This window comes from Perca flavescens, chromosome 12 (assembly GCF_004354835.1).
Source record: "Perca flavescens isolate YP-PL-M2 chromosome 12, PFLA_1.0, whole genome shotgun sequence".
Taxonomy (NCBI): domain Eukaryota; kingdom Metazoa; phylum Chordata; class Actinopteri; order Perciformes; family Percidae; genus Perca; species Perca flavescens.
In genome coordinates, this window is record NC_041342.1 from 29627891 (window position 1) to 29655504 (window position 27614).

The 27614-nt window shown below is 43.2% G+C and overlaps 1 protein-coding gene across 2 annotated transcripts; it reads left to right on the forward strand.

Annotated features, from left to right (window-relative positions):
* On the forward strand, nucleotides 1–27614 carry paxip1 (PAX interacting (with transcription-activation domain) protein 1). Of its 2 annotated transcripts, XM_028593988.1 has the most exons (23): nucleotides 1–219; nucleotides 1869–2003; nucleotides 2384–2427; nucleotides 2613–2676; nucleotides 3638–3748; nucleotides 4324–4399; nucleotides 6256–6783; nucleotides 8879–8991; nucleotides 11224–12124; nucleotides 15134–15228; nucleotides 16279–16374; nucleotides 17820–17957; nucleotides 18580–18701; nucleotides 20405–20589; nucleotides 21707–21750; nucleotides 22727–22794; nucleotides 22934–23036; nucleotides 23991–24159; nucleotides 24342–24442; nucleotides 24804–24938; nucleotides 25327–25402; nucleotides 25986–26046; nucleotides 27442–27614. In XM_028593988.1, the coding sequence occupies exons 1-23, from the start codon at nucleotides 139–141 to the stop codon at nucleotides 27455–27457; spliced, it is 3462 nt and encodes a 1153-aa protein (XP_028449789.1). In that variant the 5' UTR covers nucleotides 1–138; the 3' UTR covers nucleotides 27458–27614. The 2 variants fall into 2 exon arrangements, with proteins under 2 accessions (XP_028449789.1, XP_028449788.1); XM_028593987.1 differs by lacking the exon at nucleotides 27442–27614 and having other exon boundaries at nucleotides 25986–27433.

The following is a 27614-nucleotide window of genomic DNA, read 5'->3' on the forward strand; positions in this document are numbered from 1 at the left end:
GCTCAGCGATTTGGCGCTAGAGTGTCTCCGGTTTACTGTAAATTACGCTCTAAACTAGCTGCTGTAACGTAGACACTCTACTCTTTTAGTTTTTAACTGGGTTTTTAAAATATAATCCGATGACATTGATGGACAATCATGTCTGAGGAGGAAAATAAGGTTGTCGAAGAACTTTTCAAAGATGTCAAATTCTACGTGGTAGGGGACATTGACCAAAAGGTGAGGCTCTGAACGTTAGCTTCTTGTAGCTAAATTGGGTAGCAGGCTAAGTTGCTAGCACCATTCAATCTGAATGGGATGCTACAGGAGAAGCTAACCAGCTAGCTAACTGGCAGACATGCTACATGAGAGACAGTGATCTTGCTCTTTGGCTGACAAAGTATTGTGGCGATCCCTATATTATGTCTTGTAAACATACGCGTGAGGGCGTGTTTGTGATGCTCGACTTCAATGTGAATATTTTGGTGTAGAAGCTTAGTTACCCAGCACTAACATTATACTTTTCATACAGCCCTCTTAGCATTAACGTTAGCTATGAGTTTCGTAGTTGCACAGATGGTTAGCTGCTAGCTTATTCCTGTGGTTTATCTATCACAGGGCTTCTTAAGCTAGTAATACAGCTGGCGTGTGTTAGCTTGCCTTTTCTAAACCATGACCGCAGTACAGATACTGCGCTGTTGTGACGGGTAGTGAAATACCTAGGTGCACAGGATTATGCACGGTGTTATCCTGCATCAACCTGTGACCATCAACATCTTGCTAAATTAGGCGCCCCTTACTACGCATGCGCTATTTCTCTTGGTGCTAGGGAGGGGGGGGACCTGTGGCACGGAGCTGTACTTCCTGCCAAATTGTGATTCCTAGTCGCACCTCTCTTTCAGCGTGTTTATATACAACAGAGGTGATGCAAAGTGTGTCACATTAGGAAATGTGATTGCAACAGTAAATTAAATGCAACGTCATTGTCCAGCGATAAACCACCTTGTGAGGTTATTGCTCAAGTGAAATGGGAGAACGTAACGTTAGAGTAACGTTAGTTAAACCGTCCAACCTAGTGAGCACATTCGGACCAACACCTTCGTTTGATTTCTGTGGGAACTATGTTTCAAATGCTAATGAATCATATCATGTCCTGCTTGTGTAATATATGCACATTTCCACTTACAATCCAGTGCACGGGTGACTTTTTGGTTCAAACCACTCTCACTGCCATTTGTTTTTCTTCCTTTTTGCATTTCAGTGCTAACACTGACCGTTTTAGATCTAAGATGACACTGCACTTCCTGGTCTTTTATGTCTTTTTGCTGAGTAGAGGTGTGAATCTTCACTGATCTTTCGATTACGATTATCATGTCAGCAATTCGATACGATGCGTCAAATACATTTTTCTATTAAAGCCATGTAGGATGTTTAATTCGTAGTAAAAAAAACATTCTGCAGTGCTCTAATGCTAAATAAATTAGATACATAAAACTACAGCACTGAGCACATGGCACTTCCTGAATGTGCGAAACATAACAGAATATGAAAACAGAAATGTTGTTAGGCCTACATTAAATTGTAAACAGAAATAATCGATCATGAGCCGGCCGATTATCGATGCAGCATCGTCCATGTCCACGATTCGATGCATCGATTATTTGATTAATTTCAACACCTCTATTGCTGAGACACCACACATGGGATTCTTTGGATGCATTGTTCAAATAAGACCCTTGCAAACAAATCAGGTTTTGAGTAAGCTGTACTGAAACGACCTCAGAATGTGTGAAACTTGCAACAGTGGCTCTGTGACAAAGTAGCTGCCAGTTGCTGGGCTGTACTCTGGACTGAACTGAATTTGACTGACCCTTGTGCGGATATCCCAGGTGGTGCAGCTGCTGAAGGCGGGAAAAGGAAAGGAGGTGTCCTACAATGCTTTAGCCACTCACATCATTGCAGAGGATGGGGACAACCCCGAGGTGGGCGAGTCGAGAGAGGTCTTTGACCTGCCTGTTGTCAAGGTAAGGGTTGTGCCAGACTATGTTCACACTTAACCAACGTTAGACATTGTGTAACTTTTTATGGCTTGTCCCTCCCTATAGTTAAATAGGCTGGTGTTTTTTCAACCATTACTTCCTTTTAATTTTTGGCTTGAAAGTGGTCTTGCAGCCGGTCAGCTTATCCTAGCATAAAGACTGAAAACAGACGGATAACGGATAAGCAATTTCCCCCCAGAATTGCAAACAATTCTTTTCACGGGAAAAACACAGCATGTGGGAGTCATTTTCTTAATGTTGATTTTTAACCGCAGTCAAACAGTAACGGTGATCTAAAGACACATACCTAGTGTAACTGAGAGAACCAAGCATTAACCTTTTTTGTTCTTTTTCCTGTTTTCCAGCCATCCTGGGTGATCCTCTCAGTCAGATGTGGAGACCTGTTACCGTATCCTTCCAACCATCGGGTCCAAAACACCGCAAATTGGTGTCATTTCAACATGTTAACAATTATGGCACCAGAATATTAATGTTTATAATTCCAGAAAAAAAAAAAAAATAGAATGTGCAGAGTTTATCAAAAGGCCAAAATAAGAATTTTCCTGTGTTTTTCCATAACCATGAACGCCACAGAGTTACTGGATTCTCCCCAGAATCAGGACAGATATTCTTTGGTGTGACAGCTTGTCTACCTAGGGTAAGTGTGTGTGTGTGTGTGTGTGCGTGTGTGTGTGCGCGTGTGCATGCGAGTATGTGTGCGTGCGTGCGTGCGTGCGTGCGTGCGTGCGTGCGTGTGAGTGTGTGTGTGTGTGTGCGCGTGCTGTCATCTGTGAGCTTTCTTCAAGCAATCCATTTTAACATTCTCAAGGTCTCTACATGTACATATCATTGAATTTTGAGATATATGCAGACAGAAGAGGTCAGTTGAAATCATCTGCAGTTAACCCCTGTGTTGTCTTCCTGTTGACCATGCAACTTATTGTTTTTCTGGGTCAACATTTTCACGATTTTTTTTATCAACTTCTTTGTGCGCCTTTTGACATTTTTGACCCCTGATGATACAAAGTCACTAAATTTGTCGCTTTTTAGAAATAAAGTCACTAAGAGGGTTTGAAAAGCAACACTGCGCCCACCGCGACGTTCAATGTTTCATTTTGATTGACAGCTTTTTAAAAGCCCAACCTGTTTACAGCCCGACATTATTTAAATGTGCGCACGCACACGGCTCGTTTGCCTTTTGTTAAGAATGAGTCATTTATACATTTTTTTTTAACATGATTTATTCATGACTAACGTACATTACAGGCCGCTTGGAAGTGGGAACAAAGAAATAAAATGAGTCCTCCAGAGGCCAGCCTCCTTTTCACCTCCTCAGCATCCATTTTCACGCTAATCGAAACGAGTCACCTGACCGCTCATTTACCGCGCAACCCGGAGCACAAGCCCGAGCCCGAGCCCGGCCCGGCCCGAGCCCGTGTAAATTGATAGAAATTAAGACAGAACCCGTCTGGTTTGGGCAAAGATCTTCAGCTCTACTACTTACGTTTGGAATGTCTGGGGATGTGCTGGCCCTATAGTTTCTACTTTTGAAAAAAACATGAACATTTGGAGCATCTTAAGCTCATGATTTGTGTGTGTGCGTGTGCGTGTGTGTCTAGCTTCCAGATGATCTCAACACGTTGTGGGCCTACATAACCTTTTATGGAGGAGAATGTCAACTTAACCTCAACAAGAAGGTCACCCACCTAGTAGTGAAGGAATCAAAGGGGGTAAGTGCACGCTCTGTTTGTAATCTTTAAAATTTCACTAGTTCCACTGTGTTATTGCTAAGAATTTCTGTTATGGAATTATTAGTCTTTAACATCAGTGCTGATCTCAGGTTCTCTAAACCGGTGGTTCTCAACCTTTTTTCGAGCTGTGACCCCCAGAATAATGAGGTTGGTGTAAACGGCTGTTTCTACATGACTCCCCCTGCTGATTTTTGAGTGAATTTTTGAATGCTCTGATTAATACGTTTAAACAAATAATGTCGTTAAACTAAACTTTAATGACAGTTTAGTTTTAGTTTAGCAGCTAGCACGTAGCCTTGTCCAATATGCTCCAGGCTCTGTGGATTTTTGTGTTTGTGAGTTTTTCTCCCCAACCATCTGGCGACCGCCAGAAATGATCTCGCGACCCCCTTGTGGGTCTCGACCCCTAGGTTGAGAACCACAGCTCCAAACAAACTCATCTCATGTAAAAAGATATTTCGTGAATGCGCCTATGCAATGAGTAGAAATAAAAGATTGTCATGTTCATCATTATGGGCCCTTTTAATTATAGGGTATGTTTTTTTGCCCTCCAGGCCAAGTTTGAGTGTGCCCTGAAACACCCGGGCATCAAGGTTGTCACCCCTGACTGGATAACCGATTCTGTTAAAGGTAATGCTGGTGCTCTATCTGGTGTATTTCTGTATTTTTTTGATTGGTTTAGATTCTAATATTTGTTTATATGATGTTATATGATTGTTTATATGAGTTTTGATGGTGAGTTTCTATAGTAGGGCTGCAACTAAAGATTACATAACCTTACATTACATGTCCTTTAGGTGACACTTTTATCCAAAGCAACTTCCAGGATTACTCCTCGACACAGTGGCCGCTGGTTCGACTCCGACCTGCAGCTCTTTGCTGCATGTCATTCCCCTTTCATGTCTTCTGCTGTCCTGACGAACTAAGGCCTAAAAAGCCCCCAAAGAGTCATATGAACGTGCAGCTGTAAAAATAAAAATATATATATATATTAAAAAATTAACTAATTAATTGCACATTTGCTGCGATTGCACATTTGCTGCGATTAATCGTTTTTTTAATTAAGACTGAAGCTTGTAATAATGGATATTTAAATGCTAAATCACTTGAATAATAAAATATTTAATGCTCAAATGCAGCCTGTTATAAATATGTACTACACTACTCAGGCTTATGCATTGTCAATGCGACTATAAGCATGTGGTCAACTTTGTTTACATTCATTTTCACGAGCACGCAGCTACAAACACAATACTCTGTAATGAAACCTTATCTAACAAGTGTAGTGAAGCCACTCTGTTATAAAGGCTAACGGTGCCCGGTTAGCACAATGACAGCACAGCTGAAATGATTTGTCATAAACTAAGTAACAATATTCTAAGCTAAGATGCTAATGGCATTAATAACTAAGCCAAACGGTGCTGTCACTACTATTTTAGCGATTTATAAGCAAACTGTTTCTTGCAGATTGTCACGTTACTGAGAATACAGCTGTTAGAAGGTAACATATGAAGTCGAAGCTAACTCTGACAGCCATAGGGCAGCTAACGTAAACTTTAGCTGTCTCCATGAATCTCCCAGCTAAGCTAACGTTACTATAACTCATGACGCAGTTAGAAAACAAGAATGAGCTAATTTATGTTAACATAAGCACTTTGGCTCGGTGGATCTCGATTTTAAAGTCATGTTAAAACTATTTCCCGTCCTTCTGATTTCCAGCCGCAGCTGTGATGTTGTACTAACGTTACTCGGTACGTAATGTTAGCTTAGACCTCACAATGCCTTGGGTTTCTCACTCCCGCTAACTTAAAATGTGACACGAGTGACCCATGCGGGTAGGCCAAGGCGAGAAGAGGGAGATTAGCTAACCTTAGCCAACATATTTAAAAAAAGAAAAGCCATATTCGAATCAGTGTTTCCTTTTAGGAATTTTTTTAGCAGTGGGAGCAGGTCTCTCCGAACAACAATAACCTCTGAATAGTTCTACTTGTTGTTGTAAATTGCAATGTGAGCGGATCATTTTAAAAGGAAACCGCAACAAAATTTTTTGGACAGCCCTATTTCTGATACCGTGGTGGCAGAAATTTTGCCATGGTGGGCCACCACTACATTATAAACAGAGGAAACACTGCGAATAGTAATTTCAGCATTCGAATATTATAGATTTGTTTTTACTATTCAATTTATATTCGACTTTCGGTATTCGTTCCAACAACCCTAATGTGATCAGACATAAACCACAGGGTTCATACGTTTTGACATACTGGAAAAGTTATGGAATTTGAAAAATGCAAATTCCAGGCCTGGAAAGGTTTTGGAAACATAAAAAGACCCAGAAAGTTTTGGAAAAGTCATGGAATTTTTTTTAACTTTAAATTTGCCGAAAAAGTCATGGAAAAGTATTGGTTAAAATGCGTATGAACCCTGAAACCAGTCAGTTGATGCACAACAATTGTGACCCATTTCTTTTTTCCACCCTTTTACAGACAAAAGCAGAAAAGATGAGGTGCTCTATCACCCCAGGCTCACATACGTGGAGCCAGAGGAGGACGACGAGAGTGAAGCCGAGTCGTACGACCAGCGCTCCCGTTCCGACGGAAGCTACAGCCCCCGGCGATCCCGGCGGTCCAGCGGCGGCTCGTCTGGCGAGGAGTCCAGCCCGCGCCGCCGACCGGGACCCAAAAAGCTGAACTCTGTCTCCCCGCACTTTCCCCGCAAACCCGAGCGCCGCAGCGAGCGCATGTTCGACGACTCGGACGACGACTCCTCCACGGAGAAGGAGGGCACCAACCTCAACTGGACGCCGGCCGAGGTGGTCGCGCCGACCGCCCCCGTCCCGACCGGCACGGCCAGGCGCCGAGCCGGGCCCCCCGGCAGCAAGGACCCAGCGTCGTCCACCGGCAGTGGGCTGATTAACCTGTGCGCCACCGTGCCTCCCGTGCCGGGGAGCGTGGGCGCCATGCCCGCAGAGGCTCGCTCGGCTGCCGCCGCCATCAGTCACACCACACAGCAAGGTCAGTGTAAGAGCCTTTTTCATTTGTTTTGGGTGTAGGACACAGATTGTCCACTGGTGTCACTAGTGTGCTTTTGAGTGATGTCTAGTTAGTAGGGGTGTGACGAGACGCTTACTCGACGAGACACATCACGAGATTGGGTTCACGAGAACGAGACGAGATTTCTCGTCGAGGTGAAAAGTTGTCTCGTGAGGCGATGTGATGTCAGCGTGATGGAGCGTGGAATTACTATTGAAGATCCCCCCTGCCACTTTTAAATCATTTGTGTGGCAACATTTTGGTTTTCCTGCGGAAATAATAAACCACGAAAGAGTGACAGACAAGACGAACACAATATGTAAACTTTTCACCTCGACGAGAAATCTCGTCACGTTTTAATCTCGCGAGATCTCGTACAACGAGATCTCGTCACACCCCTACTAGTTAGGTAGGAACTTTTCAGCAGGTAACATGGGGTGCTGTTAATCGGAGGAGCACAAATAGTTTTTGACCGCATCAAATCGCTACACACTCATGTGGATGTGTAAATGTTTGTTGAGGGAGCTTAATGGACACATGGATTCTTGCACATTCATTCGAAGAACATGCGATCAATAAATGTCCATCAAAACGCAACGATGACTATTGGAGTCTATGATTTAAACAGTAGAGAGAGCGCGTCAGCTAGTTTGCTAGCCATAGACTGTTTCTTTATTTCAAGTCCGTATAGCACACGTGTCAAACTCAAGGCCCGCGGGCCAAATCTGGCCCCTGGCAGATTGAGATCTGGCCCAGATAACAATTTAGTTTCATAATACATTTTGGCCCACCTAGCTTTTGTTGCTTTTTCTGAAGTTTTTGTCACTTTTGTCGAAGCTTTTGAAACTTTTTTTTGAACGTTTTTGCAACTTTTGCAGAGGGAACTTTTTTCCCTTGCTTTTTACAACCTTTTTTCTTTGATGGCTAAGTTACTTTTTGGGGGCTTTATGTTGACCAAGCTGTAAGTGAGAAGAGTATATGAGACATGCAGTAATACAGTCAAAGATGTTTGACTTTTTCGATTAAATAAAAACATTAAACTAAACTAAACATGTCTGGCCCTAGATGTGATTCTTATTTTCCAGTGTGGCCCTTAGTGAAACGGAGTTTGACACCGCTGGTAAAGCAGCTGCCCCTCAGTGGCTTTACATTTTTAGGCTTAGCCATTACAGTCAGTACGTCAGAAACGTTCATACGCCTTCGTCCCCAAGGCTGCACAGTTCCTCCTAGTTACAGTTCCAGGTTTTCCCCTAGTGGCCCATTGGGCCTTAGTTGCCCCTCCCCAGGCCTGAGTCTCTGGGAATTAGTAATGTATTTTAGGACACATTTTTAAACTCCAGTTATAGTGGGGCAGCTAGGTTGGAAACTTAGAATTAGTAATATTTTTTAAAATTTCTAGTTAGCTTTTAGCTCTGACTAAATGTAGGGCCGTATGGAATCTGTCTTATATGTTTTTTAAATTCTCAATTTTGCGATTCCGTCCATCATTCGGTTATCAGAGAAACTACTGGGCTCTACGTTAATGCTGCGATCAGTCTGGGACTGGCCCCAGCCGGGCCCTGGTCGAAAAAAGACACTTGCTACCGGGCTAAAGAAAGTTTTGGGGGGAGACACTGCAATTCTATATCACCGTTAGGCCTACATCAACAGTCCTTCTACCCTGTGTGGTAACAGCCATGCGACAGGTTGAAGAGATGCTCTAAATAAAGTCTTGGTCTCAGTCTGTGTCAGACTGTCATCTCGGGTTTGAAGTATGTCAGATCGGAGTCGTTGGCTAGAGTGGAAATGTCCTCCATCTGAACCACTCATGTTTTGAAATAAGAGGTTGCAATGGTATGAGATTTTCACGGTACGATAACTGTCTCAGAATATATCCCGGTTTCACAGACATGATAAAAGACCTGCAACATCTTGTTGGACACATTTCAGGACCTAAGTCTCATGCTGTATTGTGACCATCGTTACGGTGGCCAACGATTTGTGACCGTATCGTATTGCGAGTTACTCTTTGATTCCCGCCGCTGGTTTCTAACCCAGTATCTTGTTGATGAAGCTTTCGCGTGTTTCTGCTTTTTAGGTGTACCGGTTCCAGAGGGCATCCCTGGCTGGAGCCCTGCTGCTAGAACCCTCCGCAACATCACCAACAACTCTGACATGCAGCCAGCCAGTCGACCTGCCAACGTTGCACATGTAAGACATCACAACGGTTCGCCCCAAAAACATTAGAACAGCAGTTTTCCCTACCTCATGTCACTGAGCCAGCTTCTTATGTGAGGAAGAGCAGGATCACATTTCATGACTAATATTATCTATACATACATGCTGTATCTGTGGACAGCTGCGGACTTGTATTTGTCGCGCAGCCGCGATTTCCCGTGCATTGTTGTTGACACATGCAGCCACCTTTCTGAAATCGCTTGTGTGAACGACACAAGTCCACAGCTGACACAGCGTGTATGTCTGAGCCTGTCTCCACCGCATCCACCTGCGAGGTTGTCAGCTGTGTGTCTGCCTGGCATACTCTGTGTGTAGGACGGTCCGCCAGTCCTCATCGATAATATAGTAGCATGCAGGGTTCAAAATGAACTTTTGCGTTCACCAGCCAAATTTGGCTGGTGAATGTTCAAATTTGACTAACCACTCAATAGATTATAGGGAGAAAATCAGATATCACGATATTCTTGACCAAATACCTCGATATCGATATTGCGGCCATATTTTAGGCTTGACTATTGGTGCATTAACAAAATATCTTCACACTTAGATTTTAGATAAATAATAATCTGTAATGTAGACATAATGTCTCGGTGGGGAAAAGGCAAATAATAGAACAGTTACAACAATCTGCTAAGTTCAGAAAAGTACATCACTTTACTGTAATGCAGACTTTCAAACCAGGAAAAGACAACACTTATGCCATATTACGATATCCAAAATCTAAGACGGTATCTAGTCTCATTTCACGATATCGATATAATATTGATATATTGCCCAGCCACTCAATAGATTACGATTGTTTTTTTGGCTGGTGAGTGAAGCAAATCCACCAGCATTTGGCTAGTAGATGCTAGGTGCTAATTTTGAACCCTGGTAGCATGTGTCACGTAGCTGACTAGTGCAAAGTTAGCACTAGCAAGTTAACTATTAGTTAAAGGGGAACGATGCAGTTTTTTTTAAGCTTAATTCACCTTAACTGAACAGCTTCGGAGTCATTGGAATGGTTATGACTTTTTTCGGGTTGAATGGTGGTCGTCTCGCTTCCCCCTAGCACCTGTGAGCATACAGGAACCGGCTAGCTATAAGAACAATGTAGCGATGGAGTTTTTCACACTATCGTCATGGCTGAGCCGGCAAAAAAGAAGCAGAAAGCTAGGAAAGCATTGTCGGAGGAACAGAGAAAGAGGCAACGGCAGACTGACCGAGCGAGTTTCCACACAGCGTTGCCAAATATCTAATCCGACAGACTGATCTCATAAAGTGGCGTATCTATGACATGCCAATTCGTATGCCGTTTTTGCATGTTATCAAGACGCATAATCGCTTTTTAGCCGTTCCGCTGCCATTGACCACATTACGTATGAATTTTTGCCGTAGCGAGTAGTATGAAAGGACGCAAGTCCGTGGACGGAGGTTGGTCGGGGTGTGGATGGGTAAAACACAGGCCTTTCACCCAGGAGAGCCGGGATCATGTCCCGCGTGTGGCGTTTGTCAACGTATTTCTTTTTTATTTTTAAGCCTTCCCCAATGTTTCTTTCCTAAACTCAGCCGTTTATTGTTTTCCTCAGTGTGTGATGTTGGTCACGTCGTTTTTTTGTGTTACTAAAGCCTTTCCCAATGTTGTTTTCTTTAACCCCACCTTCTTTTTTTTTTTTTTTTTTTTTTTTTTAGACGCGTGTGACATTGTTGCCGCGATAGTACGGCACGTTCTCGCGATAAGATGCCACGTGGCGTGTATGTTTACATCCGCTGTATACAGCGTAGACATACACGTGGATAGCTCAAAATGCGTACAGATAACACGCCGTTTGACTTTAGGAAAGTGGCATGTATGTTTATGCAAAGTCATACTGCCATGTTGAATCCGAAGCTGTAGGGGGAGCTCTAAAGAGAAACATGCGAGCAAAAAAGGAAGAAATTGCCAAAACTGCATAGCGCCCATTTAAGAAATAGATTGTTTATTTTTCTTTTATCATCCCAAAAATTTTTTTCTTACTGTCGGTTAGCGGTTAAATGGTTAATCGTTAACATCCCTACAACAAACTGTGTGAAGTTTAAGGTTTTGGCAAGAATTAATTAAAATTAAAATCTCCAGAGACCGTATTTATGACTGAATATGGACTATTGAGGACACCACGACGGCAACACTCATATAATGTTTATCAATGGGGTCACTTCACTGTTCCTTGTTCTCCTCGGTTGCAGATCCTCCAGAACCTGACCGCCAATCAGACAAAGCCGTTGGAGCAGCAGACCAATCAGAGCCACGCTCCGACCCCCAACAGCACCAACCCTCTTCTGTTCAGCCAGTCCAAGCTGACGAGCCAGCCGCTCACGGCGGAGCAGCAGCAACAGTTGCTGCTGCAACAGCAACAACAGTCCCACCAGGCCGCCCAGCAACAACACCAACAGCTACCGCAGCAGCAGCAGCCGCATCCCATGATGCACCTCCAGCAGCAGCAGCAGCAGCAGCAGCATCAGATGTTGCAGCTACATCACCAACAACAGCAACAGCCGCAGCAGCAACAACAACAGTCCCAGGTTCCACAGCAACCGGGGTTTGCACAGTTGCCCCAACAACAGCAACAGTTTCTGCAACAACAACAACAGCAGCAGCAAATGCACCAACAGCAGATGTTTTCGCAGCAACAGCAGCATCATGCGTTCCTCCCGCAGCAGCAGCAGCCGCAGCTCCGGCCCCAGCAGCTACTGCGGCCCGTTCTACAGCAGCAGCAGCAGCAGGCCCTGCAGCAGCAGCTCCAGCAGTTCCAGCAGCAACAGCGCATGCAGATGTTACAGCAGCAACAACAACAGCAGCAGCAGCAGAACCAACAGCAGTTACACCAACAGCATATCCAGCAGCAGCAGCAGCAGCAGCATTTCCTGCAGCAGCAACACATGCAGCAGATGCAGCAGAATCAGCAGCTGCAGAATCAGCAGTTGCAGAATCAGCATCTGCAGAATCAGCAGTTGCAGAATCAGCAGCAGCAGGCTCTGCAGCATCAGACCCAGCAGGCCTTGCAGCAGCAGACGCAGACGCTGCAGCCTCCGCTCCACCAGACTCCGCACATTTCCCAGCTGTTTGGACACGAGCCGGCACAAGAAAGTGAGTACACCCAGAGTCGAGCAGGATTCATGCTTCTGCGATAAATCTCTGCCGTGGCTACGTGCGTAGGTACGTGGAGGCACGGACCCTACTCCGTAGCCTGACTCGCACCTCTCGAAAAATGTAACTAAACATCGCGCCGCCGACGCATGTTGATTGGCCGTGGCACGGTAGGGTTGCGCTTCCCCCGACTCGTTTCCTGGTTCTCCTTCTCCATCAACAACATGAAATCAATGAGAGGGTTAGGTTTTCCTGCTACAGATTTCCCACCGCGGTCAGAAAGAACAGGGGAGACACTTGACTATGACTCTAGAGTCGCTACTCGCTCTAAAGCTAATCGCCGTCACTATCTCACTCGCTCTACCACACACTCCCCACGCACACATACCGGCCCTGCTATTCTCTTAAAGAGATCGACGCACACACCAAGGCACACGTATAAACTTCAGGCCACTTACGTAGGCTACAGCGGAAGCCCTGCGTGGAGCGTCCGCAGGACCATAAATCCCGCTTTAGCGTGGAGGGTGGTTATGGTCACTCAAAGATTGTTGATATTGGAACTCAACTGCCAAACAAATACAACCCCCACTTCAGAAGCTCCGCCCCGCAGATTCACAGACAGATAACAGATGCTGCCTCCCCTGTACCATCAACTGTCGCCGTTTGTTGCCAATTGGCTGAAATAGTGTTTTGTGGCACTACTTTCTGTTTGTTTTCTATTTACAGAGCCAGGGCTGTGTATTAACGCTGGATTTTTCAGCGCACACAGAAAATAGAGAGCTAGGTGACCGTTAGGAGACATTTGCTGAATTTGACTAAAAGCGTATTGGATTAGCATCACTTACTCTACCTTTAACACATTGGTCCAGAGTGAAATATGAATGCCTAGTGTTCAGATAGGGCCAAAATGGAAAGAAAACGATAACTCTTTAAGCGTAATCGCCTTAAAGCTACAGTGCCTAGTTTCTGTCGCCCCCATGAGGAATTCTAAGTAATGACAACAAAACTGTTGATGCATCCACATGATACACGCCTACTGTGATCGCACACCACCCCCACTCCTCCTCCACGCAGTTGCTAGTAGCCAAGGAGGACATGGAGGATTAAAGTCATCTTCACTCAAGTTTCTGCGCACAAAAGTCGCTGGACGCCACAATCTTCTGAACACAGCCATACTGAGAAATCCAGAGAGAGTTGTGTGGAGCTGATAGTCTTAATTAGCTTTGTAGCAACTCATTTGGCAATGGCTTGAATGTAACAGATGTTCATTAATATCACAAAGTTACGCACTAAAGCTTTAATGTGTAGTCTCTCTGTCATTTATAATAAAAACCAGGGCCGAAAGTTCTCAGGCACCATGCCTAAATTTAGGCATAGATAGGGCTGAAATGATTCCTCGAATAACTTGAATAATTCGATTACAAAAAATCCTCGATGCAAAATGACTTGCCTCGAAGCTTCGTTAAATCAATGTTACCAACGCTGTATCGCTGACGGACGGTGTTTCCGCACGGAGCATTATTACTGTCGCACAGACGCGGCTATGCTGGCGACACATGCCAGAGCGTAAATAGCAAGGGGCTAAGAGAAGAGACAGGCTGGAGAAAATGACAGAAAGTGTCCAAAGTTTGGAATCAGTTCAAATGTAATTAAAACTAAAACTCTGTACAGTCAGTGTCTACTGCAAAATCAAACTAGCTTACCACAATAATAGCACGACGTCAGTGCTTTAGCATCTCAACAGAAAACACGGAGTCTAACTTAATCATCCATTCCATGAAGCGGACCCGACAAAAGTAAATCACAGTCGTATGGACGATGAAAACTACAACAAACACAACAACTACCAAAATCAAAGACAAGAAAATACGTAGTGGTGACCACGATCTGATCTAAAGAGCTGACGCGTTGACTATACCTTCGGAAAAACAGCTGATTGTTGCGCATCTCTCTCTCTCTCTCTCTCTCTCTCGCTCGCTCGCTCTCTCTCTCTCTCTCTCTCTCTCTCTCTCTCTACGGAGAAACAGCTGATCAACGATCTAATAGCATAAGTGTAACAGAGCTGTGTGACATAATCAAATATATAAATGAAAATAGGTTGAGTATAACTAATATTACATATAGGCCTACTGTATATACAGATCAGTCTCAGGTTGAAACTTGTAGTTCTGAAAGCTAAGTTGCACAACTTAATGTAATGTTTGTGTATGTTTAATGTATGCCTTAGTTTGAGGTTGATATCATTTAAAAAAAAAAAAAATTCTTTAAAAACAATGTAATATGGCACTTGAATGCACTTAATATGTTTAGTTTGATATTGTAAGCAATGTAGGCAATACAAATGTTGCTTTTTTTTCGAAAAATGTTGCTTTTTTCCCTAATTTGGGTTGTTTAAAAACGCAAAAAGAAATTATCCAATTAATAGATTAATCGATTACAAAAATAATCAATAGCTGCAGGCCTAGGCATAGAGCAGTTTTACATTTATATAATATGTAATTCAATACATTGTACGCATTTCTTCCAGGGCAGCTTTCCATGCTCACAAATGGTTTCTTGCTTTAACCCCTGTAAAAACTCATCTGAGAAGATTTTGTTAAACTGATTTTTTTTTTCTTTTCTTTGGTTACTAGAGTTGGTTTATAACTATTCCTCTGTTGGTATTTAAATTTGGATTTATAAAAGAACATAAAAGCTGTGTAGAATTTTAGACCCAAGTGTCCCCTACCATGCAATTGTTTCATCACACACCAAAGTTGTGGCTATTTAGGGTCAGAAACACCAGTGGAGTCCAGGGGGAAAACTCACCAAGAGCAGGCCTTTAGGCTAGGTAGGCAACTGCCTGGGTGCCCGAAACAGATGTAGTTTTATTATGATATTTAAAAATCGGATCGGATCGTGGGCACAAAAAGGCTGATCGGGACATCCCTAACGGCAAGTCCATTAAAAAAAAAGTCTTGATGTGGTTTTTCTTGAACTTCTGTGCCTTCTTTCTTTTCTAACCCTCAGTTCCACCGGATGGCTTCCTGCTGGGCTGTGTGTTTGCTGTCGCTGACTACCCGGAACAGATGGCTGACAAACAACTCCTGGCCACATGGAAGAGGGTAAGACAGTTACTCAGTCCGCACAAGAAAAGCAATCTCCTCCATTTAGAACTGCCTGGGATAAAATACCAGCAGCTTATGTTATGAGTAGGGGTGTAACGGTACACAAAATTCATGGTTTGTGGTCAGCAGGGAAAACAAAAACATAGTTTTTTAGGCCTTTATTGATAGGACAGCTTAGACATGATGGGGGAGAGAGAGGGGAATGACATGCAGCAAAGGGCCGCAGGTCGGAACTGAACCTGCGGCCACTGCGGCAAGGACTGGGCCTCTGTACATGGGGCGCACGCTCCACCAGGTGAGCTACCCACGCGACCCATAGTAAAGACATTTACTTTGACTTTTTAGTAACACTTCATTTGATGGTATCAACATAATCATGACATGACACTGTCATAACTATGACGTGACACTGCCGTCAACGTGTCATAAGCGTTATCAACAAGTCATAAAGGTTTATGACTTCTGTCTGTCTGTGTCATTCGGTTTTTGTCATGACAAGCTGACATTGTTTGGGTTGTCTTGATTATGAAAACTTGACATTAGTCAAAGTGACATTACCAGAAGTTGTCTTGGTCGTGACAAGTTGACATTAAATTTGTTTGGGATGCCTTTGTAATGACAACTTGACATAATGTCATCCTGTTTAATGTCAAGTTGTCAAGGACACTCCAAAGGAATTTAATGTCAAGTTGTTATGACAAAATACATCTTCTGGTAATGTCATCCTCGTTTATGTCAAGTTGTCCTAATCAAGACAACCCAAACAATGTCAACTTGTCATGACAAAAGCCGAATGACACTTCATGACTGAAGTCATAAACGTTTATGACTTGTTTATAACCTTTATGACACGTTCATGACAGTGTCATGTCATAGTTATGACAGTGTCATGTCACGATTATGTCGATACCTTCAAGTAAAGTTCGGCTTTTTTTAATACTTTTTGAAAAATGTAAAAAAAAATTGTTTGTGGCTCAATGGGACGTAGATATAAAAGAGGTAAAACATGTTGTATATTGGTTTATGTTTACTAAACCCCTCCCCCAGGTCATCCAGGCGTGTGGAGGTGCTGTCGACCCCACCCTGACCAGCCGCTGCACACACCTGCTGTGTGAGAGTCAAGTCAGCAACATGTATGTACAGGTAAGGATGGGTGCTATCAGAACATACACAACTCTATCAAGTACTCTAACACTATAAGAACATGCAGTGTGAGTTGGTGTAACACAAACCCACAGAAGTCAGAATCAGAAACGGGTTCATTCCCTAAGTTTCACGTACAAGGAATTTGCCTCGTGTGTTTTTGTGCATAACAGTCACAAGAAAAGAAAAAGAAATTCTGCAAAATTCAGAAATCCTAAATATGAAATAGAAATTAACAATTGAAATGATGTATAACATCAAAAATGAAAAGAGCTGTACAGTGTATAAAACGAAGAGGGGGTAACGTGTAAAATATTGACCAAGGAATGTGCAATTGTTTACGAAACGAAGAATATGTGTGATGTGCAAAACTAATAACTTTGCAAAACTGCATTAGTTAACTCTGGCGACTTCAGGTGTGGGCTGGGGTAAGACGGAGTCGGTGTCAGCGGGGGCCCGGGGCCTTGTTGATGAGGCCCACTCCAGTCGGGAAGAGGCTGTTCTTGTAGATTGGAGATTTGGGCCCTGAGATTTTGGTCCTGATGGACCGCAGCACCTGCCGGAGGGGAGGGGTTCAAACTGTTTGTGTCTAGTGGGGGTGGGAGGGGTCGGCCACAATCAGAAACATGACCGTGATAGTCAGCAGGTGCAAAAAAGGGAAAGGGCACAGCTTTGCGGTGAGGGAACCTACGCAACCGGTAGGAATCGGACCGGATTAGAACGCAAATTCTGGTTCCTCGTTTCGGTTCCACTTGATGTGTCGACTGAAATATTTTCCATCTGTTGCTCCAAAACGGACGTACAAATATCACACTTTCTCTGAAGTCTACCGTTGGCTAGCTACTGTAAATGTAGGCTACTTTTAAAATGCCATATTTTCCCCTCTGGGCTCAGCAAAACGGACGTACAAGCATATTAACCATTCACTGCTAGTAAACATTTTACATCTTTGATGTAATTTTTCAGTTTTTCAAGAATCTGTTTAGGAATCAGAATTGAATTTAAAAATACCAGTCCGTCATTGGAATCGTAAAAATCCAAACGATACCCCTTCCCTAAGCCTGGGTCCGTTCGAGGTTCCTGCCTGTAAAAAGGAAGTTTTTTCCTCGCCACTGTCGCTCCAAATGCTTGCTCGAGGGAAATCGTTGGGTCTTTGTAAATTATAGGGTGTGGTATAGACCTACTCTATCTTTAAAGTGTCCTGAGATAACTCCTGTGGTGATTTGACACTATAAATACAATTGAACTGACTGAGTACCTGAAAGTAGAATTTCTGGCTTTAAGAAAAGGGCGAGTCTGCTGAACGTGCTGACTGAACTGCATGGTGAATGTCAAGCCATCTAGGCCTTGATTCAGTGGAGTTTGACCAAGTTTGATTCAACTTGCCAAAAAAACATGGCATCTTTGTCACCGTTGTTTGATGTTTGTGGTGTTTTCTCTGCCAGGCACTCCGAGAGGGGAAGCGCTGTATAACAGCCCACTGGCTCAACACTGTACTGAAGAGGAAGAGGATGGTTCCTCCTCATCGGACATTGCATCTGCCCTTCGCCTTCCCTCCCGGAGCCAAACCCTGCTCCCAGCACGTAGGTCCAACTCCCGCTGAAATCTCCTTTACTCCTGTCGTGTGTAGAGCTTTGTAGATATTAGGCATTTTCCAAACTATCGGTATCGGCCGATAAATGAATATTTAAAAAATAAAATTAAAATGGACGAAACACCTTTCAACCATGTGTTGGCGTTGCATAGTTTGTCCACCAGAGGGCGCTCTACAACGTTCCTGTTGGCAAGTTTGTATTTTTATACATTTTATTCATCAGAACTTTAATATATTTTGATGTTCCTCTGTTGTGACAATAAAACAAACAAGTTTATTTTAAACTGCATTATCATATTATTTTAGTGAGGACTCATAATTAACTACAAATAACTGTTAGGGAAATCTGTTTTATGTTTTGTTACGCGTTTCTGGTTTAAAAAAAATATTTAAAATATCAAAATTTATATATATCGGAATATCGGATTTTTAAATCAGCAAATATTTGTAAAGATATTAGCCTTAAAAATCCTTTATCGGTCGGGCTCTAGGACTCGTGTGTGCTACCAGCCTGAAATCTGTTGGTGTACGTGGAAAAAAAAGGCAGTGGCATCCTAACGCCTGCCTGTCATCTCTGTCCTTTAACCTTGTCTCTGTCTTTTCGCTGACAGATTATATCGGTGACGGGGTTCGTGGATGCTGACAGGGACGACCTGAAGTTGATGGCCTACCTGGCTGGTTCCAGATACACCGGGTATCTGTGTCGGAGCAACACCGTCCTCATCTGTAAAGAGTAAGATTTTGGGGTTGCAGATGATAGATACCTGGGTCTTACTGTTGTCGTCAAACGTGCTAACCTTGGATACTTCATGCTATGCATGAGCCGGTTTCAAGGTATACCGCGGTTTGGAAAAGTCCAGTTTTCGTCACACAGTGAGCTGTTTTTGAGTCTTCAAGGACAGAAAGTGCAGTTCAGAAATCCCTCAAACCTCCAGTGGGCATTGTGTTTAAAAATACATTGTGTTAAATGGGGGAAAAAAAAGTTGTTTTTTTACCCAGACATTTCAAAATAATACATTTCACAGCTGTAATTGCAGTACCGGGAAACTGTGATATTTTTACTGAAGGTTATCATACCGGCCCGTGCCTACTCCACGTACTGTAATATGGTTTAATCTGAGCGCTGAAGAACAGGAAGTTGTATTCAGTGAGGCCTCATTGTTGAATCATTGATAAAGTGATAAAGGATGTGTTGTGTATGAAATATTAGGATTTGCACCATCAGTTTAGAGTGTTTTCTGCCAGCCAACCATACTGAATTGAATGCCTTTTATTGTCATTGCATTTAAGTACAATGAAATAGTAGAGCCACTCTAGTAAGGTGCATCATCATTGTAACACACACACACACACACACACACACACACGTACCAAATTCATCTCACCCATCATTCATAGCAAACTCTCTCTCATCTTTCCTGCAAGCACATCCTAACCATAACTAGGGCAGTGTACCGAATGTCGATACTTTTATGGTATCGAAAAATACTCCAATCCTATGAGTATCGAAAAATTCTTTATCTTTCGGTGCCAAATTTCGGTTCCAAAAGCATATCTGAGCGCATAAGCGCAAGCTTATCTGTCCTCTCTGCATATTGACACAGAGCGGAGCTCCGACCGACACACACACACACACACACACACACGGAGAGGTGCGGACGGAGTAAACTGTCTGCAGTGTTGTTGAAGTCACAGAGAGTCACGGTTGGTCTCAAGTGTGGTTACAGTTTTTTAAAACTTCACGCAGGCAGCGTTTGCTGCGATATGATATTAATGGCGAGCTGAAAGCAGTCGCGGTGCTGTTGCCGTTACACTTCCTCTTAGACAAGCAGCCACAACGGAGGTTTCTCTGCCCTGATGACTGACTGACAGGCTGAGCTTGTAAGGCAAGGCACTTTTATTAATGTTACTCTGAGTGAGCAGTTTTACCAGATTTTTGTAATTTTGATAACTGTTTTAATTCACAATTAAGGTGGAAAATAAAAGCTTTGTGTTTAATGTATTTTTGTTGATGATGAAATGAATTTTAAAACATATGGTATCAAAAAAAGTATCGTTAGGAATCTGTATCGAAACTGAGGTATCGAAATTGGCATAACATAAAAACACAATTTGCCCACTCTCACACTCAGCGGATAATACATATTCTGATGTGGATAAAGTGCTGAGTAACAGTAAAAACTGCATCATTAAAAAAGTTTAGCTTCATTTAAGACGTTATCACTTTGGGAAAGAAGCTATTCCTAAATCTGCGAAGTCCTTGTTCTTAGACTCCCACTGTAAGGCCTCCCTGAGGGCCGGAGTTCAAACAGTGGGTGACCAGGGTGAGAACAGTCATGTGTCATTTTGGTGGCTTTTGAGAGCAGTCGGAAGCAGGCCTCCGCTGCCAGGTACGGTGTTGGTGGTGACATGGTCGTCTCGCTGATCTCTCTTCAGACCCAGTGGACTTAAATACGAGAAGGCCAAGGAGTGGAAGATCCCCTGCGTCAACGCCCAGTGGCTGTGTGATATACTGCTGGGCAACTTTGAAGCCCTGAGACAGATTCAGCACAGCCGATACTCCATCTACACACACCCTGAACCACTGGTGCCTAACCCACAGCTGGTCCAGAACCTGCTTGGTATGTACAGTTCAATGTACCGTCAATAATACAGATTGTTGCATTTTATGTCGGATATTGAGTTTTATTACAATGGGATAGTTGGGAATTAGTTATATAATACTACACAAGGTTAAAGTAAGAAAGAGACAATGGGCTCTGTCTTGCACCCGGCGCAGCGCAAAGCAAGTGTCTTTGCCAGTTTAGGATCGACGCAGTTGTCAATTTCCCGTCCAGTGCCCCGTCGTTTAAATGGCAAATGCACCTGCGCCCATCTGTGCGTCCATGGGCGTGCTGGTCTTACAGGGAGGTGTGTTCAGGTGCATTCTGGGCATATTGCTATCTCAAGGCAGCGGGAAGTGATCGCGCCATTGACCAACAAAAACCTGGTCTAAAGTCAACAACGCAGCATTTCATTGTTATTTTAACAGCGCAACTATTTTAGGCTCGTGCACAGCATGCAGCAGCACACAAACAAGCAAAAGATTAAAAATAAAAATATTACAATGTGAAATCGTTTTGGTGGCAAAGTGCTCGTAGTATTATGATATGATCTGCTCGGCGCTTTCACTTCATACACGAGGAAGATCAGTTTCTTCTCCTGAAATTCTCTCCTTCCTGCTCAGCAAATCCGCCATCAGAATAGCAATGTGCCAAGGTCCAAACGCGCCTGGCTTTTAAAGGGAATGGGAGATGACACTGATTGGTTTATTACATGTTACGCCCAAAACACACCTATGATTAATGAAGACACTAAGTGCAACCCTTTTGAACCATGCGCCTGGCGCACGGACCCTTTTTTCCGCCATTAAACTAGCAAAAGTGGATTTGTACACGCCTTAAACACACCTGCGCCAGGCGCTTCACGCCGTGCACTTAGATCGTTAAAATAGGGCCCAAAATCTGGGATGTCACACAATAGGCCAGGCAGGTATTACACACACACACTCCTCCGTGGGAGTAGCCTTGGGGTGTGAAACCCTTAAACTGCACAGTTTATTGTGGATTACCTCGGTATTGTGTGTGTGTGTGTGTGTGTGTGTGTGTGTGTGTGTGTGTGTGTGTGTGTGTTGAATATTTAAACATCAGTGTATCAACTGTAAACGGAAAACTAACTGGCTTCTGTTTTTCTCTGCAGCTGCCTGGAGAACGCCGATCAAAGTATCTTCCGAAGCGTTGGCGGTAAGTTTGTTGAATGCGCGACTTCACGGCTCACGGTTTGGTGCAACAACAAAAAACTACTCCGTCATTGGTCAACTCATTTTGTTTTCGTTGTTAGCCGCCAGACCAGACCAGACCAGCTCAATTCAGTTGCCTTTGAATGCTTCTCTGAAAACATTTGGTAACCCTTTACTTGAAGGTTATCTACATAAGAGTGACATGACACTGTCATGACACATGAACCCTAGCCCCACTTACTAGAAGAAGCGTTATGTCAAACGTTTTTGACTTGTTTATAAAGTTCATGATACGATCATGAGTGTCATGTCACTTTTATGTAGATACCTTCAAGTAAAGTGTAACCAAACTGTTATTTTAATTCTGTCATTCATATATATTCAGTGCAAGTCTATTTGTATGGATGCTTTTTTTTTTTTCTTCAATCAACAATTATTGTTTCTCGAAATAGTTGGCAATTCATTTAATAGTTGACAACTAATCGATTCATCTTTGCAGCTCTAGAAGAGACTGATGTTTAATTTCTGGGATTGTTCAGGGGCCACCGGAAATTCCGCCGGATGTCTCTAATTTTCGGCTGGATGTCCGTTACCTTCCTCTTTCTTTTTGTTGTAATTCTAAACTCCGGTGGATTTAAGAGGACTATGGTTAACTGTTCCTCAGATCTCTGCAGGGTAAATCCAGAACAAAACAAGTTCCTTCCCGAGGCTATTTTGCAGGGGCACTGTGGCTCTGTTCGGTGCATGGCACCGCCCAAGACAATTGTGATTGGTTTAAAGAAATGCCAATAAACCGGAGCACGTGTTTCTCCCATCCCGGAATGCTGCGTGGACTAGCCAGACCCTCCTCCGCAGCGCTGTGGAGGAAGGTCTGGCAATGTTAGACTAAGAAGAGACCAAACGGGGCAGTACATGATAGCTTACTTGTGCTGTGTTGGCTCATCTGGTTGTGTCTCTTGTTATGATGGCGTGGTGTTTAGAGTCTCCAGCTGCTCCAGAAGCAGAAGATAACCGACTCCACCAACCAGCCGGCAAACAAGAAGGCCAGGTCAGTACCGCAGCTCTGGGTACAGGACGTCTGTCTCTGGGACAGTTGGACCAAACATCAACTGTCCAGATTACTGTATTTTCATAATATTTGGGGTAAAAGTACAACTGTTTGTGTTTGTGTGTGTTTGTGTGTGTAGACTGGAGGAGATCCAGTCACCCAATAAGAAGCTTCCTCCAGAGTCCACTCCCCGAGTCATGTTCACAGGCTTTGAGCCCGCACAAGTACAGCAGTACACAAAGGTAAAGTACTCACACTCACTCAGACCTTACACAACTTAGCCAGGATGCTAATGTTACAGTCCCTTAAGAAAAACACAATTATGTGATCGCGTAATTCAATGCATAATCAGCCAAAGTCTGCATATTTTTTCGCACTTTCGCCGCATAAGTTGACAATTTCAGAAAGTTTAGCAGCCATTTTCCTCTGTTGCCATGGGAACGTTATGATGTGACATAATTATGCGACGTGAACATCATCGAAAAGCAGGGTGTTGGGGAAATCACTTTTTTTTCTCTTTTTCATCAAACCGCAATTTTTGCAAGTTCTCGCAATTTTTGCAAGTTCCTGCAATTTCATCGCATAAAATTGCATAAATATCCCGCACGTTCCTTCGCATTTTTTAAGAAAACGTGCCGCATAATCAAGGATTTTTGCCCGCAACAATCACAAAAAAACTCAGCATTTTTCTGGAAGGACTGACTTAGGTCATCACCATTTTAACATTCAACATTTCTATATATTGCACCTTTCATGCGAGCATGCAGCCCAAAGTGCTTCACAGAACCAAATGACAAAATCACCAATTTAAAACACAGATGACAGAAAAGCAAAACTAAAAATCACAACAATAAGACCAAGGGTTACAACATAGTGCAATAGCATTACTCCAATTTAAAAGCCAGATTAAAAAGAGAAGTCTTAAGTTTCCTTTTGAAAGTACAGAGAGGGCTTGTCATTCTAATATCCTAAGGCAGCGAGTTCCACAGTTTAGGGGCGTAAAAATCAGAATGCTCTTTCCCCGGTACTTTTCTGGGACACATGGGGAACATTTAAAGGAAAAGCAGTGGCCATCAAGTACTAATCACGTCACTAGCTTTCTGTTTGTACACAACGTTAGCTTCTCCATTGTCTCCTGCTGCCGAATGTTGTCAGTGTTTTAAAGGTGTCCGTCCTCCTCTCTTCCTCCCCTGCAGAGGTTACATGCTTTAGGTGGCGAAGTAGCGGACGGCAGTCCGAAAGTCACTCACCTGCTGGCGAGTAAAGTGACTCGCACCGTCAAGTTCCTCACCGCCATGTCCGTGGTCAAACACATTGTCAGCCCAGAGTGGCTGGACGAGAGCTGGAGGAGCCAGAAGTTTGTGGGTAAGTGGGTGTGTGGGTGTGTGTGCATGGGCGTGGTTAGGCAGGGCCTGGCTTAAACTTTTTTTGGCCACTGGAAGGTGGACACGACCCACACAGGCTTTTTACCGCCACATTTCTTTTCGCTCAAATCCAAGGAAATGGCTACAACAGTGGCAAAAAACTTTGGTGTGTGTGTTTTGCAGATGAGCAGAGCTACACCCTGAGGGACGCGGAGGCGGAGGTGTTGTTTGGCTTCAGTTTGGAGGAGTCCCTAAAGCGAGCCCACAGTGCCCCGCTCTTCAAGGTTAGACCACAAGCCTCACACTCTCACAAGTTAACTCTGAAACCAGTCGGACCGGTCCTTTTTAATCACAGAAATGATGGGAAAGAATGATTCAGGCAAGAATGCATCTTTCACTGAGGTTATTCTCGCTGGCTGGAATCCTTTTTTTTTTTTTTTTTTTACTGTTGATTTATTTAACTTTTCCACTGTTTTTAAGTTCAGTAATTGCATCATCTTTCCAGAAGTGAATGAGTAATCATGTTAAATTATCGTGATTTCAATATTGACCGAAATAATCGTAATCTTTATATTTTTTTCCATAATCGAGCAACCCTAATTCATTTAGTCTCTGTCTGTCTGTCTGATGTAATGGGGGATGCAGGGAAAGTACTTCTACGTCACCCCGGGGATCTGCCCCAGCCTCAGCACCATGAAGCCCATCCTGGAGAGTGCCGGAGGAAAGCTGCTGGCCAAGCAGCCCTCGTACAGAAAGATCATGGAGCACAAACAGAACAAGGTGCTTCAGATTCTTGCGATCCTTTAATGCACCTGTCCACCGTCATGTCTCGTTATGTCCTGAAAAAACACGGGTTCTTCTTGGAAATGGTTTTACAATGCAACATAATTAGGTCGGTTGTTATAATGACCGTTAAAAGGGTTTACACATGCCAAAAATAATTTTTTTTCCTGTGGATGGTGGGTGATGTAAAGGAACGATGATCGGGATATATTTTCATATATCAGGTTTCAAAATAAAATAAACTCCGTAATAGGCACTGATACTAATAACGATAGAAGAAGAACCCAGCGGACAATAGAATATCTCCTGATTATTTAACAAAAGTCAGTCTTTATTTGTGTTTATTTATTAACAAAGTTCTAACAATGTCGCCCGTTTGTCGCAGAACCTTCCAGAGATCATCTTAATTTCCTGTGACAATGACCTCCACCTCTGTAGAGAATACTTCATGAAAAACATTGGTAAGAGACACACAGACACGCACACTAGGATTGGGCAATATATCAATGTTATATCGATATTGCGATATGAGACTAGATATCGTCTTAGATTTTGGATATCGTAATATGGTAAGTGTTGTCTTTTCCTGGTTTTAAAGGCTGCATTACAGTTAAGTGATGTACTTTTCTGAACTTACCAGACTGTTGTAGCTGTTCTATTATTTACCTTTACCCACTAAGTCGTTAAATCATTTCTGGAGTTCATTTATCAAAAATCTCATTGTGTAAATAACATTTTGTGAAAGCACCAATAGTCAACCCTACAATAGCGTCGCAATATCGACATCCAGGTATTTGGTCAAGAATATCGTGATATTTTATTATCTCTATATCGCCCAGCCCTAACACACACACACACACACACACACACACACACACACACACACACACACACACACACACACACACACACACACACACACACACACACACACACACACACACTCCTGTTTAAGTGCTGACTATTGTACAGTTTTAGAAAGCACTTGTATAGAAGAGTTGATAGTGGACATAGTTTCTGACGCCTGATGTCTCTGTTGTCCAGATGTCCACAACGCGGAGTTCATCCTGACGGGAGTCCTCACCCAGAAACTCGACTATGACTCATATCCTTTACAGCAATGACCGTTCCGGACCAAATGCCTCTTACAGGACAGTAACTGCAGCTACACCAGTATAGCAGCACCTGTGGATTCCAGTTAGTGGTCAACAGCCATCGTGTACCTACTGACCCAACAGTAGTACTGGGTTGGATGTGCGTATTTCTACTAGGGCTGTCAAACTAAACACGTTAATAACCAGTTAACGCATATTCCTTTTAAAACCACTATTTTTTTTCACCAGTAGTTAAGTAAATCGGAAAGCGATGCAGCAGTGACGTTGTACATCTGTGCTTCGTTGATGATTAGTAGAAACCGTAAAGCGCTCCGCAGTAACATCCACTTGAGCAGTAAAATCTTGAAAAAAATACTCTTTTAAAAAGTACGTTTAGATCAGATGAGTGTGCGATTAATCGCGAGTTTGGAAATCATGCGATTAATCGTAATTCAATTTGTTAATCGATTTGACAGCCCAAATGTATTTATTTCAACTGCATGTGTCCAAGTAAATTCTGGTATTTTAAATTTGCGATTAATCACAGCCCATTACTGTGATTAACTTGATTAACTTTTTTTTTATTTTTTATGGATTGACAGCCCTAATTGTTTTGTTCTTTTTTTTTACCACGTTTTTGAAGCTTTTTCCGATGTTTTGTCACTTTCCTGGAGTCCTTTGTCGATTTCTTTCCGTGCTTTTGACCTTTGTTGTTGTTGTTGTTGTTTTTTTCCGACATTTTTGTCACTGCTTTCAACGTTCTTTTATCAATTCTTTTCTTCAAATGTTACAAAATTGAATAAAACGCCTACATTCAATGAAATCATTTATTTGACTCGTGGAGAGCGTTGTATGGAACCATCCACGTTATTATTTTTGTCAATTTGGTTGAAAGAAATCCAAATTTCTGATATAGAAACTTTTTGAAAAAAACAAAATGGCTCAAATTTTGACCCGAGGACAACAGGAGGGTTAATTCATTAATTCTATCGGTTGTCACGCACATAAAACACAGGTACAGATAATCTGCAAACTGCCAAAAAAAAAAAAAAAGCCGGCCCCCGATAATGGGTCTCTCCCTAGCAGTCAGTGGTGTGAGCTGAGGACCGATAATGGGTCTCTCCCTAGCAGTCAGTGGTGTGAGCTGAGGACCAATAATGGGTCTCTCCCTAGCAGTCAGTGGTGTGAGCTGAGGACCAATAATGGGTCTCTCCCTAGCAGTCAGTGGTGTGAGCTGAGGACCAATAATGGGTCTCTCCCCTAGCAGTCAGTGGTGTGAGCTGAGGACCAATAATGGGTCTCTCCCTAGCAGTCAGTGGTGTGAGCGGAGGACCGATAATGGGTCTCTCCCTAGCAGTCAGTGGTGTGAGCTGTGGACAGACGTGAGTTTCCTTGACAGTCAACACGTATAAGTTCACTTGATGGCGAAGCAACGAGGACGCAGAGACGAGGAGCGACCGATCAGGAAGGCCACCTCCGTACGGTCCAGACACACTGACTTTTTCTACCTTTTAATTTCTGTGCATAGATCATTTTGTAGCTTTTTGTTACCTGTTTGAGAATAAATAAATAAATAAAT

What these genes read in the sequence shown, in the direction of transcription:
- paxip1 (XM_028593987.1), top strand. Translation starts at nt 139, where the DNA reads ATGTCTGAGGAGGAAAATAAGGTTGTCGAAGAACTTTTCAAAGATGTC. An exon ending in TAGTGAAGGAATCAAAGGGG is followed by an intron (nt 3,749 to 4,323) that starts GTAAGTGCACGC and finishes TTTGCCCTCCAG; the next exon opens with GCCAAGTTTGAGTGTGCCCT. An exon ending in TCCTGGCCACATGGAAGAGG is followed by an intron (nt 15,229 to 16,278) that starts GTAAGACAGTTA and finishes CCCCTCCCCCAG; the next exon opens with GTCATCCAGGCGTGTGGAGG.